This window comes from Sugiyamaella lignohabitans, chromosome A (assembly GCF_001640025.1).
Source record: "Sugiyamaella lignohabitans strain CBS 10342 chromosome A, complete sequence".
Classification (NCBI taxonomy): domain Eukaryota; kingdom Fungi; phylum Ascomycota; class Dipodascomycetes; order Dipodascales; family Trichomonascaceae; genus Sugiyamaella; species Sugiyamaella lignohabitans.
In genome coordinates, this window is record NC_031672.1 from 923717 (window position 1) to 937054 (window position 13338).

At 47.2% G+C, this 13338-nt stretch overlaps 5 protein-coding genes across 5 annotated transcripts; 3 read left to right on the top strand and 2 right to left on the bottom strand.

Annotated features, from left to right (window-relative positions):
- Positions 1-470: 470 nt before the first annotated feature.
- Positions 471-1586, top strand: AWJ20_294 (uncharacterized protein; the record flags this gene model as incomplete). Its single annotated transcript, XM_018879919.1, has 1 exon — positions 471-1586. One exon carries the CDS (start codon positions 471-473, stop codon positions 1584-1586), a length of 1116 nt encoding a protein of 371 aa, XP_018734536.1.
- A 243-nt stretch (positions 1587-1829) lies between these two features.
- AWJ20_295 (uncharacterized protein) lies at positions 1830-2426 on the bottom strand (the record flags this gene model as incomplete). The annotated part of the gene is made up of 1 exon (XM_018879930.1): positions 1830-2426. One exon carries the CDS (start codon positions 2424-2426, stop codon positions 1830-1832), a length of 597 nt encoding a protein of 198 aa, XP_018734537.1.
- Positions 2427-4671: 2245 nt separating this feature from the next.
- On the top strand, positions 4672-5238 carry HNT1 (Hnt1p; the record flags this gene model as incomplete). The annotated part of the gene is made up of 1 exon (XM_018879941.1): positions 4672-5238. One exon carries the CDS (start codon positions 4672-4674, stop codon positions 5236-5238), a length of 567 nt encoding a protein of 188 aa, XP_018734538.1.
- Positions 5239-5500: 262 nt separating this feature from the next.
- Positions 5501-7525, bottom strand: CLB2 (B-type cyclin CLB2; the record flags this gene model as incomplete). Its single annotated transcript, XM_018879952.1, has 1 exon — positions 5501-7525. The coding sequence occupies one exon, from the start codon at positions 7523-7525 to the stop codon at positions 5501-5503; it is 2025 nt and encodes a 674-aa protein (XP_018734539.1).
- A 3255-nt stretch (positions 7526-10780) lies between these two features.
- On the top strand, positions 10781-13291 carry AWJ20_298 (uncharacterized protein; the record flags this gene model as incomplete). Its single annotated transcript, XM_018879963.1, has 1 exon — positions 10781-13291. The coding sequence occupies one exon, from the start codon at positions 10781-10783 to the stop codon at positions 13289-13291; it is 2511 nt and encodes an 836-aa protein (XP_018734540.1).
- Positions 13292-13338: the final 47 nt, after the last annotated feature.

A 13338-nucleotide genomic window follows, 5' to 3' on the forward strand; every position in this document is an offset into this window, starting at 1 on the left:
CTGAGTGAGTGACTGAGTGAGTGACTGAGTGAGTGACTGAGTGAGCTGACTGGAGAGAAATGAGTTTATTGGATGTAGCGGGAGTAGCGAGTGCCAGGCTTGGCCGCAGAATGCAGCGGAAATCCAAGCGCATATTTCTCCACACTCAGCCAACCGTCGCTGTGAGTTAGTTGCGTTGACCCCCACGCAGGTGTCATGTAACACACTCACTCTCTTGGGCTCCCGACCGAATACATATAGATATATATATATATATATATAGTGGGGTGAGACATCAATCGCAACATCAGAATATTTTTGTCACTTCTCACTTGTCATTGCCATTGTCATTGTCATTGTCAATTCTTTTGGTGATATTCCATTTGGTTCAATTGACTGAATTGTTCATTTGATTCTCGATACACTTGTATTCTACTCTATTATTCACAGACTGTAGGTTTACTCACACCGACCGTATACTGACGCTCAACATGGTTTACACACTGAAATGGGGTATTTTGGCCACTGGTGGCATTGCTACCACCTTTGCCAAGGACATTCTGGCTGACCCTGGTCTTCGTAATGTGTCGGATGTCAAGCACGAGATTGTAGCAGTGGCCTCGTCGTCGTCTGCTGAACGGGCCAAGAAGTTTGCTGAGGAAGTGGGTGCGCCTTCTGCCGCTGCTTATGGCAACTACGAGCAATTGGTTGCTGATAAGAACGTCGATGTCATTTACGTGGCTACTCCTCACAGTCACCACTACCAAAATGCCAAACTCGCTCTTGAGGCCGGCAAAAACGTGCTCTGTGAGAAGCCCTTCACCATCAATGCCAAGCAATTAAAGCATTTGGTTAAGATTGCTAGAGAAAAGAAACTGTTTTTGATGGAGGCTGTTTGGACCAGATACTTCCCAATGACACTGGAACTTCAAAAGCTTCTTTTCAAGGACAGAATAATCGGCAAGATCCTACGAGTCAGTTCTGATCTGGCAGTTCCATTCAACATTCCCAACGACTTTGATCCTAAACACCGTATGAAGAACCCCGAGCTCGGTGGTGGTGCTCTGCTGGATCTGGGTATCTACTCTCTTACATGGATTTTCATCACTGCGTTTGCTGAACCCGAGAACAAGAGACAGGCTCCTAAAGTCAATGGTAGCATTCTGTTCACCAAAGACACCAAAGTTGACGAGCACACGACTGTCAACCTGATTTTCCCCGAATCACACGTTTCTGCTGTTGCTACCACGTCCATGACGGGATTGTCTGAGCACGACAACGTGTGTCTCATCCAAGGTGAGAAGGGATACATCAAGGTCGACTTCCCCACTTACCGTCCCGAAGGATTCACCATCAACCTCTACCAAGACGGCATCAAAGGCAGCGGCAAGAACTTGAAAACCGAGCACAAATCGTACCCCATTCCCGGCGGCCACGGCATGCATTGGGAGGCCGACGAGGTCGCCAGATGTCTCCGCGACGGCAAACTCGAGTCCTCGCTCATGCCCCTCGACGAGAGCATCATCATCGCCGAGGCCATGGACAAGGTCCGCGAAGTCAACGATTTCAAGTACCCTGCTGCCCTCGAGGCCGTCGACCAGTACTAATCTCCTGAATACACTTGTTTTCTCCGGCACTGCCTCCGGCGGCTGGGGCTCCGCCCCAGACCCCGCTGCTCCTCTCGCTTCGCTCGAGTCGGGCGTCGGGAGGTCGTCAGGTCTGTAAATTTTATATATAATGTGGCTGCCCGACGCCCGACTCGAGCGAAGCGAGAGGAGCAGCGGGGTCTGGGGTGGAGCCCCAGCCGCCGGAGGCACAACTCTCCGTCCAAAGAAAGTGATCGTTTATTACTAGTGTTTAGCGTCGGTACGCTCGAAAGTGCCGATGACGGTGCCTGTGGAGACGGCCCATTTCTCGAGGTAGGCGATGAGCTCGGGCTCTTCGACGAGTGGGTTGAGACGGGGTGCTTCTTGTTTGATGGCGTAGATGGTGAAGTAGTAGCGGTGGGGGCCGTGGTTGATGATGGGTCGCGGTCCTAGGTAGCCCGTGTGTCCTCGGAAAGCCTTGCCACAGGTCAGTTTGTCGGACGACTCTTTGGAGTCGAAGTAGCCTTCGGGGAACTCTTTTTGAACGGGAAGGTTATAGGCGACTGTGTGGGTAATGGGTTTAGGAAGAGGCACATCGAGGTCTTGGAGAACAAAAACCAGGCTTCCAGTGTCGCTGGGAATGTTTTCCACTGTTAATGGTGGAGAAGTGTCTTCGCCAACTCCTTCACCACCGTACTTCCATGGCATGTGCTGACCGTCTTCAAAAGCACTGCTGGTGACGACCAATTCGGTAGGGATCTTGGCCAGAGATGGTTTGTTCTTCAACAGCATATCCTCGGTAGGAGGTGTGAATATTTTTGGAAGGACAAATCCAAATATCTTTTCCACGAACACGTGCATTTTGGCTGAAATCTGTGTATATTTCTGGTATTCGGCTTGTACAATTAATTAGTGATAAGAGCTATCAGCAATCGACAATCGGCTGGTAGTTGGATTTAGAAAAGTAGTGATCCTGTCAGTGACAATTGACTGGATATCTCACAATAGCCAGAACAACCAGACCTAATATAATAATTAGGATGATTAAACGACGATATCAAGAATAAGAGATGTGAGAAAAAAATAAGGAGGTTAGTGGCCTGTTAGCCAGATTTATACTGGCAGATCAGTGCGCATCAAACCGAACTGGTTCATCTGACGTGCATAAACTCCGACAAGAACCGTTGCAATATAGCGATCTCCTGGTTCGTCCCAGTGATACTTAGGCTTTTTAAGATTCTATCCCCCACTGAGCATATCCCCTAGTCCCCTAGTATCCAAATATCCAACATCCGATTATACTAATTACCATCATCCAATGCGAAAATAGAAATCCAGCCAGTAAAAGTGTCTCTACTCTGCTAATAACAGTTTGGAAAGGCAGCAGTCAGTGCACTAATTTTCACTAAGTCCGTCATGCCGAAATCGCGCATCGCTTACAGCGCCGATGCCGGTTTACATGCTTTATCATTCCGAAATCTGAGTACATAAGCGCGATGCAACTTAATTACGACTGCATGTACCGGTAGTGATTCGGCTTGTCGTTACCACTACTGAAAGCTACAACATTATTACCGTTAGCTCTACAGGATTATCACTGGAATTGACTTTGATATCCATTGCGCCGTTGTTATCACTGCATTTGCTGTTGCAGCTAGTGCCATTACATCTGTCAGAGCGCTGGGCCCCCCTGATTTAAGCATTATTACCTCTAGTACTTTTATCCTAGAACTGTCACTGGATACTTACTAGAATAATCTCTAGTGTACTATCACTGGCATTCAATTGCCAGGGTTCCATAACGAGAAAGCTCATTCTAGAAAGCTCACGAGAAAGCTCACTCTAGAAAGCTTACTAGAAAGCTCACTAGAAAGCTCACTAGAAATCACACTGGAATTATCATCTCTAGTCTACTATCACTAGTATACTGCTGCTAGCCTCTCATCCATAGTATCCAATCACTAGTATCCTATCAAAAGTATACTGTCAGTTGCATACCGGCCTCTAGTCAGTTATCACTGGAACTCTGACAGGGATACTATCTCAAGTACTATCACTAGAATAGTATCACTAGTCTACATCAACAGTATACACTCTCTAGAGTACTATCAGAAGGAAAGATACTATCAGTAGAATACAGTCTCTAGTCTGCCCTCACTAGAGCTATTAGTCGAAAGTATACTGTCTGTACCACCCATCTCAAGCTGCTAGCACTAGAAGAGTATCACTAGTCTACAATCAACAGTATACACTCTCTAGAGTACTGTCAGCACTCCATAGAACGATCACAGCTATACTAGTACAACTAAAGCACGGTAACCAGAATCTCTTCCCTAGTATTGAATCTGTAGTGTACTATCAGGAGCTTACAATCTCTAGCGTATCAGAAGAATACTGTCACAGCCTACTGGATACTATCACTAGTCTACAGGGTCAAGACCACCTATCACTAGTATACTGTCACTGGTATACAATCGCCAGTCTACTATCAACGACGCACCATTACCATTACTCCATCACTGGACTTATCAACAGCATACTATCACTAGAGTTAGAGCACCGTTACCAGTATCTCATCATTAGTATACTATCTTCAGTCTACTGACATTAGTCTCCTATCTCTAGTATACGACCAGCAGTCTACCATAACCGGAGCTATTATCTCTAGTATACTATCAGTACAGCCTCTGCCCTATTATCAACAGTATATTATCTATTGGCTATCCACAGTCACTGTCACTGCCACTAGAAGCTCATCAGTGATATTAACATCTTCAGTCTAGTATATACAGTATACTACTTCTGGTATTCTATCTCTAGACTATCAACAGCATACTGCAGACTGTGAATAGTATACTGCTACAACTAAGGGTAACTAGTATCTGATCACTAGTATACAGTCTCTACTCGATTGTTAATAGTGTACTACCACTAGAGAGTACTGCACCCAGATTTCACTCCTGATAATCTTCCCATTGCGACCACTAGCACGCTATCATCCCATTCATATCTTCACATCGTCATCTGCCTCAACTCCTACTGTAACATATTATTCTGTACTGAGTACTCATCCGATACCTGCCCCATCATCTTCTCGTTGCATACAATGTTTTCCGAAGAATGTCCATTCTGCGACATTGCTGCCAGTAACCGTCCTGGCTCGCTGGAATCGACGTCCACCGTCTTCTACTCCACCGAGCATGTGCTGGCATTTCTCGACATCCAACCGCTGGTTTCCTCAGCAGCCCATGTCCTCGTCACCAGTCGCAAACACTACAAAACACTGGACGAGCTTGCATCTGATCCCGACACTTCAGCTGCTCTCGGAATAGCACTTGCCAAAGTATCCAAAGCCCTCAAGACCCAGTTCGGTGCCGAGGCATTCAACATCGTGCAAAACAACGGCTCCGCTGCTGGCCAAGTGGTTCCCCATGTCCACTTCCACGTCGTCATCCGCAAACAACAGACCAACCCGCCCTCCACTCTACCCAAATCCGCCGACCTGATGAAAACACTCCTCTCAGCCCCCTCCTACGACTCTCTCGACTTCAAAACCAAAATGGCCTACTCCTCCCTCATCTTCGGCCGTGGAACCCGCCAAGACCTCGACGACTCATGGGCCGCTACTCTCGTCCCCCAACTACGAACTGCCCTGTCGTCCCCGAAACTTTGAGGAGGGGCATACTGCCTCCGGCGGCTGGGGCTCCGCCCCAGACCCCGCTGCTCCTCTCGCTGCGCTCGAGTCGGTTCCGTCGACGGTCCCAGCAGTCTCCTGCGAAGCAGGAGCCACGGGGTCTGGGGCGAAGCCCCAGCCGCCGGAGGCTGCGTGGACGTGTGTGTCGTGAAAGGTATTACAATTGTACATAGAACATTAAAACAGAGCGAGAATAAGTTAGAGAATAATTAGAAAAAAAAAGAAGCGTGATGCCGGTGGGTTATGAGGAGGGGAGTTGGTAGTGGAGTCTGTTTTCTTTGGCCCATGTGCGGGCGATGATGGACGCTTTGAGGAACCGTTTATGGGCGTATTTGCGGAAGAATGCTTCGTGGGTGACTGCGGATACGAGGTAGTCGACGATGATGGCGAGAATGGGTTTTAGCGACTCTTCGTCGTAGCCTCCGGAGTAGTGTTTCATGTTGGCGTCCCATGAGGGCCGTTTCAGCATGCGACGGGCCAGAAACATGGCGGCAGCAGAGTGTTCGGCAGGCGTGTATTTCAGGAGTCGGTGCTCGAAAAGCGAGATCTCTAATAAATATTTACCAATGGTACGGGTGTTGATGTCGTAGTCGTCGGCTTTCGAAATGCGGCGGAGAAAGTTCATGGGATTGGGGTATGAATTGCGGAACTCCAGCACTCGCAGAATGCCTCGCTCGGCCTCGAGAATGTCCTCTTCTGCCAAGTTGTCCACCATGTATGCAAAGTTGGCCACTGACGGGGTGAACACTTCCTCGTATTTCGCGGCTATGAACATGCTTGTAATGCCAATCGTCTGAATCTCGTCTCCTGGCACATCCACTGATGACATGTATCGGTCAAAGATGTTGACTGCCAGGAACAGTGTCTCTGGAAGCAGTCTGAACCGGGTGTGGACTTCTCCTAGCCAGTCAACGAGAATGTCTCGCATGCTCCATGTGAAATAAGTCTGGTTTCGCACGTAATCGGCGTCGGGCATGTATGTATACTGGCTCTTGTACAAGAACTCAAAGATCTCAACCACATATTCCGACACCATCAGTGGGTCGTCAAAGTCCTCAGCATCCAGATCATCCCAGTCTTGTACGGGACTTGTGGTTGTAGTTGCTACCAAAGAATTAGAGCTGGCTTCAGCAGTGCCATGGGTACTAGTGATGGTTTCCGATTCTTGTTTTGATGAGCTGGCTGACGAGGCAACTGATAAACGAGAAGTTGAAGTTTGAGCTACTTTTCCGAGCACCGAAGGACGAGCCATGGAGTTTCTCGATGGTACTGGCACCTCCAGCAATGGGATCTCTGCTAGAGGACGCGAGTGGTTTCTAGATGACAACGTGTTTGTGGACGAGCCGGTGCTGGTGCTGGTACTGGTGCTAGCAGCTGTGTCGGTGTTATTACGAGCAAGTCTCGAACTGTTAGTAGTACTGTCATTTGACAAAGACGAAGACGAAGAAGATACTAAACCGCTCATAGCACTAGTCTTGGGACGTTTGGATGCTCTTGAATTAGACGATTCGTCGAGCAAGTGAATGTTTTTGGTGGTGATTTGGTCGACTTCACCAGCATTGCTAGCAGTATTGGCAACAGTATTAGACGCAGCTCCGACTGAAGCAGATCTATATGCTGCTGCATTGCTGGCTCCATTGCTGGCTCCATTGCTGTGGATATTGGAATTATTCAAGCCATTGTTCAACGCGTGTCTGGCATGGTTACCGGCACCGGTACCAGCACCCGCCGAAGTCCAACTTGTAGTGCGGAGAGCGGTTCTTGTAGCAACACCTCCATCAGCACCAGTCTTGGTTAAACCGGGTCTGGCTGTTCCATTAGTGTTGATATTACCCGTAGTCGACGCAACACCAGCAGCAGTAGCTGATGAATTACTAGTGACTCCATTGTTTCTGGATCTCAAAAGAGAAGCCCTTGTAGGATTGGTTACAGTAGAACCTGCTCGGATACCGAGACCACCCTTGGTAGCAGCACCAGCAGCAGCTGGGTCGGTCTTTTTGCTGACATTACTAACATCACCCAATGCCGCTCTACGACGAGTCGTCATTCTCGTGACGTTGTCCTGAACACCACCAACTGCGATATTTCCATTAACATTATTATTGGCTGAAAGATTGCCAAGAGGTTTCTTATCCAATCGATTGATACCATTGCTATTAGAATCCAGTTCAACTGCCTTAGCACGGGCTCGAGCTACCAAACCAACGTTGTTATTCTCATCGTTCTCATTCCCAATACGGGTACGATTGCGGAGCTGGCGCGACATGCTATCACTGGTTGGTTATTTGTATTCAGAATCCTCGTTGCAATTGCAACTGCCTCTGCGATCGGACCGTGGATGTCAGGTATACCTTTGTCTACTGAGTAGAGCCAGTGCCTCGACAAGAAAAAAAATAACCTCGAAAAAGCCTGTCCTTCCGGTCGCGGGTTTATTCTCAGTATCGGTTTCCTATAACGTCAGCTTCAATTTTCTTTTCCTATCGAACAACTTCCAACTTCCAACTTCCAAGTCCAGTGCAGGTTTGTGTATGAGGTTTTCTAAGCTGCTGTCGCGTAAAAATCACCTCCACGCGTGTTCGAGAGTTCCCGGGTAAGGGTCAGCTCCCGCACGGCTGAGCGGACCGGGGACCTGCCTCCGGCGGCTGGGGCTCCGCCCCAGACCCCGCTGGCTCCTCTCGCTTCGCTCGAGTCGTTTTTGTCGGGTGTCCCAGTAAAATCTCCTGCGAAGCAGGAGCCACGGGGTCTGGGGCAGCGCCCCAGCCGCCGGAGGCCGGCCCCCGGTCCCCCAAGGTCCTGGGTATCACCCACCAGTGAGTTTGCTGTAGAGACAGGAGAGGTCCAAAAAGTCCAAAAACGGGTTTCTTCTCGGACTGGGTACTGGTTGGTAGAGAGTTGGATGGAGTGGGTACTTACTTTAGACGGGTGTTGTGGTTTTCCGTGCGTTGGAGTCGTACGTGCGAACGCGTTAGAATTGAACCACAAGAGATTGGTCCAGGTTCGTGGTTCAGTTATCTCGGATATTTCACTGTCGTGAAATGATAGGTAGCCAGTGAGTGACTTGATTTGCTCGCTCTTGGATTTGACTGTATAGGTCAACTTTTCAGTGTCAGTTGGAGTTGGATGTTTCACCGTTGAAGTCGTGAACTGACTGTGGGCCTGACTGTATCAGCTGAAAAAATGCGAAACAAATGGGGTATATTTTGGCTGTTCGAGCTCGAATACTGCGAATCTTTTCTGTTGGTGTCGAGTGATGTTTGTATGTGACGTAGTAAGTGTGATCGTGAAATGATTATAAAAGTATTTGGCACCGTAATTTGGATCGTCCGTCTGCATATTTACTTATTTCCCAAAAAGGCACTGTTCACGAAGATCTCGAGCTTCGTTAGCTCCACACGTGACGTAAGAGAGCACCTCAGTCAAAGTTATGAGCCGGCTTTTGTAGGTGGATTCACAATAGAATTGGATTTATTATTAACAAATAGAGTGAATTCACAATGAACTGGCTTTATTTTACTAAAAGTGAAAAGTGTCTACTTCATGGGTTACTGTATATGTAGCAAGTTCGTCTGCTCGCTATCAAACTACTGAACCTGTAAGTGTGTGTTCTGGCTCGATTTTATAAATTAAGCCTAATAAATTCTCAATTTCCTTGGACTGAAAGTCTGATGCTGCTAGTAGTGTCTAGTGACTAGTGACTGGAAGTGGCCAGCTTCTGGGTATGAATAGTACACTGCTGCAATTATCTATGTACATGCCACACGCTTCTACTACCTGGCAGCCTTTTCTAGAGGTTTGGAGCTCCAGCTTTTAACTAGTTCATCCATTGCCAATAATATATTAGGCCGATGACTATAAAGGGATCAGAAATACATCTGTTGCTCACCGCAATGGTCAGATACAGACGGAATGGAGGACTGCCTCCGGCGGCTGGGGCTGCGCCCCAGACCCCCCGGCTCCTCTCGCTCCGCTCGAGTCGGAAACAACCAGGCTGGGTCCGTGTTGAACGATGTTAGATCGTGATATTTGAGTCGAATGTCGTCTTTTCAATTAACGGGGGGTTAAAAAAATCAATTGATGAAATCAATACTTGGAATGATTAATAGAACGGATGCTGATTTGGAGGCACGTTGCATGTTGTGTTGATCCGACAATGCTCCCTAAAAAAATTAGTGGTGACACAATGCAATGGATTTCCTATCCACCAGTGATTCCAAATAACAACAAGAATGAATGATAATACCAAGAACTGATGTTTTTTTGTTTAATGAGGGTCCAAGTTCGTGTTTAATATCACATCTCACCTATAGAAGGGTTATAACTAGTGTTGACCACATGACTAGCTATCTGAGTATGACTTGGGATGACATACTACTGGCTCAATTCAAGGATATCAAGCGCAAGATACTGCTTCTGGCATACCTAAATCTGATACCAGCTTAAGATAATAGCCAATGCTTGTCGCTCGCAACCAGTGTTCTTCATGAAATAGCACGATTACTTAGGCCAGTTGACTGAATTAATGAATGATTGAATGATTGAATGACAGTCAGATACCACCGTTTCTTCGAACCATAGATCCATACATGATGATTGATGAACTCTCGGTGCCAAACATCATTCAAGAATGACAATTTTTGTTCTGTTGTACAGAGAGAGATGAGGAGAAAATCAGCAATGAATCGATATCAGCCGATAAAAATTGTGGGGTCGACGTTGCATGAAAAGGGACGGCCCTGCATGTAGCCACCCTGATCCGATGCGTCCGGTCGGCTCTGGATCACAACATCTTCGCATGTGACACGAGACGAACAAACCAGACCCATAAATCAATCAAAGGTTGTTCTCATATTACAGAAACCGGTTGTTTGTTTCTGTTTGTTTGTTAGTTTCGGAATTGAACTTGTTAATAGATTGGAATCGATTCAATTGATTGAGAATCAAAGGTGATGTATGCTGAATTGAATGTAAATCAGGGGGACCTGATAAGAGAAAGTTCATAGAGCTCATGGGTTTTAAGGATAACAAGTACACATGGACTCTATGAAACTTTATGCTGGCCCCCAGCACCGACTCGAGCGAAGCGAGAGGAGCAACCAGGGTCTGGGGCGGAGCCCCAGCCGCCGGAGGCAGACCCCCAGGGAGAATCATTCTCGAATTGACCTGTGTCAACGGTTTTCCGGATTGACGGTCAACGAAGTAGAACTAGCAGATGATCTATTTTTGGTTGATCCTTCTTGGCGCGTTTGTGGGTCTGTGGAGGGACGATTCCAACGAAAATGAGAATAGTAGTGCGGTCTTGGCCGGTAATGCCCATGATTGGGAGATTTAAACTCCGAATCCAGTCTAACTCGTTGTAGAGACCATTGAAGGTAATTTAAAGCTTGATTTGCATTAGTGTATCAGATACCGTGACTAGCAATTGGTATTGGCTTTGGTATTGGAAATTGGCACTTGGCATACTTGTTAGCAATCGGCGAAGTTTTGTGGTGTCTGAGAAATTGACTGCATCGAGGCTGATGCGATGAAGTCGCGAATTCCCAGTAGATTACGAACATTTGTGGGGAATACTGCTAGGAGTTTGAGTCCCGGACCATCTCGTGAACCAAGTTCAAAAGACGGACTTGACCAAAGAAGACCGTTGTCAGTGCAAGAGGATGTGGAGGCGGATGTGGATGACGATGATGACGAGTCTAGTTTTTCAACCGAAGAAGAGGATGAAGATGAAGACGATCTGACAGAGGATCTACAAGATTTAAGAATCAAGCCGTCTACAAGTATCAGTTCGAAACAGTCGAGGCATTTTACAATTAATGATGCTGATTCGATTATTGGTGGTCATTCTATTGGCGGTGGTAGTAGAATTGATAGTGATGAAGAATTGCTGCCTATTGATGATGAAGCATTGATTGAGGAGGCTGTAGAGGAAGAGGAGGATGATGGGCCTATTGAGGATGTGCTTGAAGATGATATGGTAGATGCTGAAGAGACTCGACAGAGAGAAAGAGAAGAGAAAGGGCTTCGTAGATCGTACAGTGAAGGCAGTAGATCCGTGGATGTTGGCAGTAGCAACAATGATTCTAATGTTACGTTTGCTTCTACCAGTGTGGAGGGAGACGGATCAATCAATAAAGAAGCAAGGCATGATAGTGTACTAGTTGCTGGGGTTGGTTCTGGGGTTGGTTCTGGGGTTGGTTCTGGGGCCCGAGCTGGTCCACGTAGTAATCTGGGTATTGATACAGCAGCTGCTAATTCAACTACCAAAGCCCGAGCTGCTCCAAAGTCAGCATCTCAAGCGGAACGGGGCAGCTTTGGAACCGGATATGGCGTTAATAAGGGTCGAAGTAGGTCAGGTACTTTTCAAGAGGCATATAGAGCGCGAGCACGGTCTTTCTCATCAAGCAAGTATATCAGTCATATCAAGCAACAAAAGGTGTTTTCATTTTCACTCCCATTTAATAACCCGCTGGCCAATCTTGAAATGCCATCATTTACCTCATCACTAGATCTTCCAACTATTAATTTCCGTTCGATGATATTCAATTCCAATGCAGACAGTGGTTCCGATATTCATAAAGACAGTCTGTCGGAATACGCTGACCTTGATTCCGATGAAGAAGATCTCAAATACAGTGCAATCAAGCGTCAAGATAATACTCGTGTGAGGGCAGTGAGACATACCCTTTCAAGGAACTTTTCATTACCCTTGTCACCAGCCCGACAAGACACATTTCCCGATATTCAAGGTGATGTAGTTATTATGGGTGGTTATAGAGGTAGCATTCTACGAGATAGCAAGACTAAGAAACGAATCTGGATCCCTATAAAGGCAGGATTGAATATGAGAAAAATCGACCTGACGGTGGGAATTACTGACCAAGATGAATACGACATGCCAACCGAACACATCTATCCAGATGGCATGCTCACTCACATTGGGCCAATAGATATATCCCGGAGGCTGATTCGTAAAATGACCGAACAACCAGGCTGTCGAGTTCACGAATTCGGTTATGATTGGAGATTATCATCCGATATTAACTCACAACGACTTCGACAATTTCTGAAAAAGATCAAGCAAAAAAGTAAAAACCACAAACCCGCCATAGTTATTGCACATTCAATGGGCGGTCTTATTGCACACCATGCGATGCAGAACGAGCCTGAGTTGTTTCGCGGCTTGTTATATGCTGGAGTCCCCAGTTCATGTCCCAATATTCTGGGTCCACTGAGATATGGAGATTCAGTTCTTCTCAGTTCACGGATCCTAACTGCCAAAGTCAACTTTCTGATGCGCAGCAGCTATGTGTTTCTGCCATTGAATGGACGGTGTTTCGTGGATAAACATGACAAAACGAAAAGATATGATCTCGATTTCTTCGACGTGAACACCTGGGTTGAGTACGGACTAAGTCCCTGTGTGTCGCCTATAGCCGAGGTAAGAGCAAGTGCATGTCGACAATTACAACCATCATCATCGACTACTCCATCGAGTACAAGTGTGATTCAAGATAGGATTCAAGATAAGCTGCGAGCAGCTGCCAAAACGACGTTCCCGTCGTTGACCAACAGCCCCGACATGCCGATTCCGTTCGACGAGGCAAAAGAGTATCTCGACAGAACCCTCAAACGAACCAAGAAATTCATCAACGAGCTAACTGAAGTTCACCCCGACAAATCATACCCACCCCTGGCTGTTATTTACGGATGTACCCTCCCAACCCTTCGAGGAGCCCGTGTTGATGGACCCGAAGGTATTAAAGAAGGAGACTACGACCACCTCTTTTTCGGAGCTGGCGATGGAGTCGTTTACCGCAAAACTCTCATGCCCGACTACTACGGATTCCCTGTGGTCGTCAAAGTCCCGTCTGACGCCAGCCACGTCACATTACTCACCGATATCGACGGTGTCGGCCGAGCGCTCGCTGGCATCCTCGAAGAAGAGGCTCTCCGAAACAAAACAAACTCCACCACAAAGCACCGATCCGGAGCGCAACACGCTTCGACGATGCCTGTTCAGGCCACTACCTATTAAATAAACAAACGAAGTTACGACCGTTCTGCCTCCGGCGACTGGGGCTC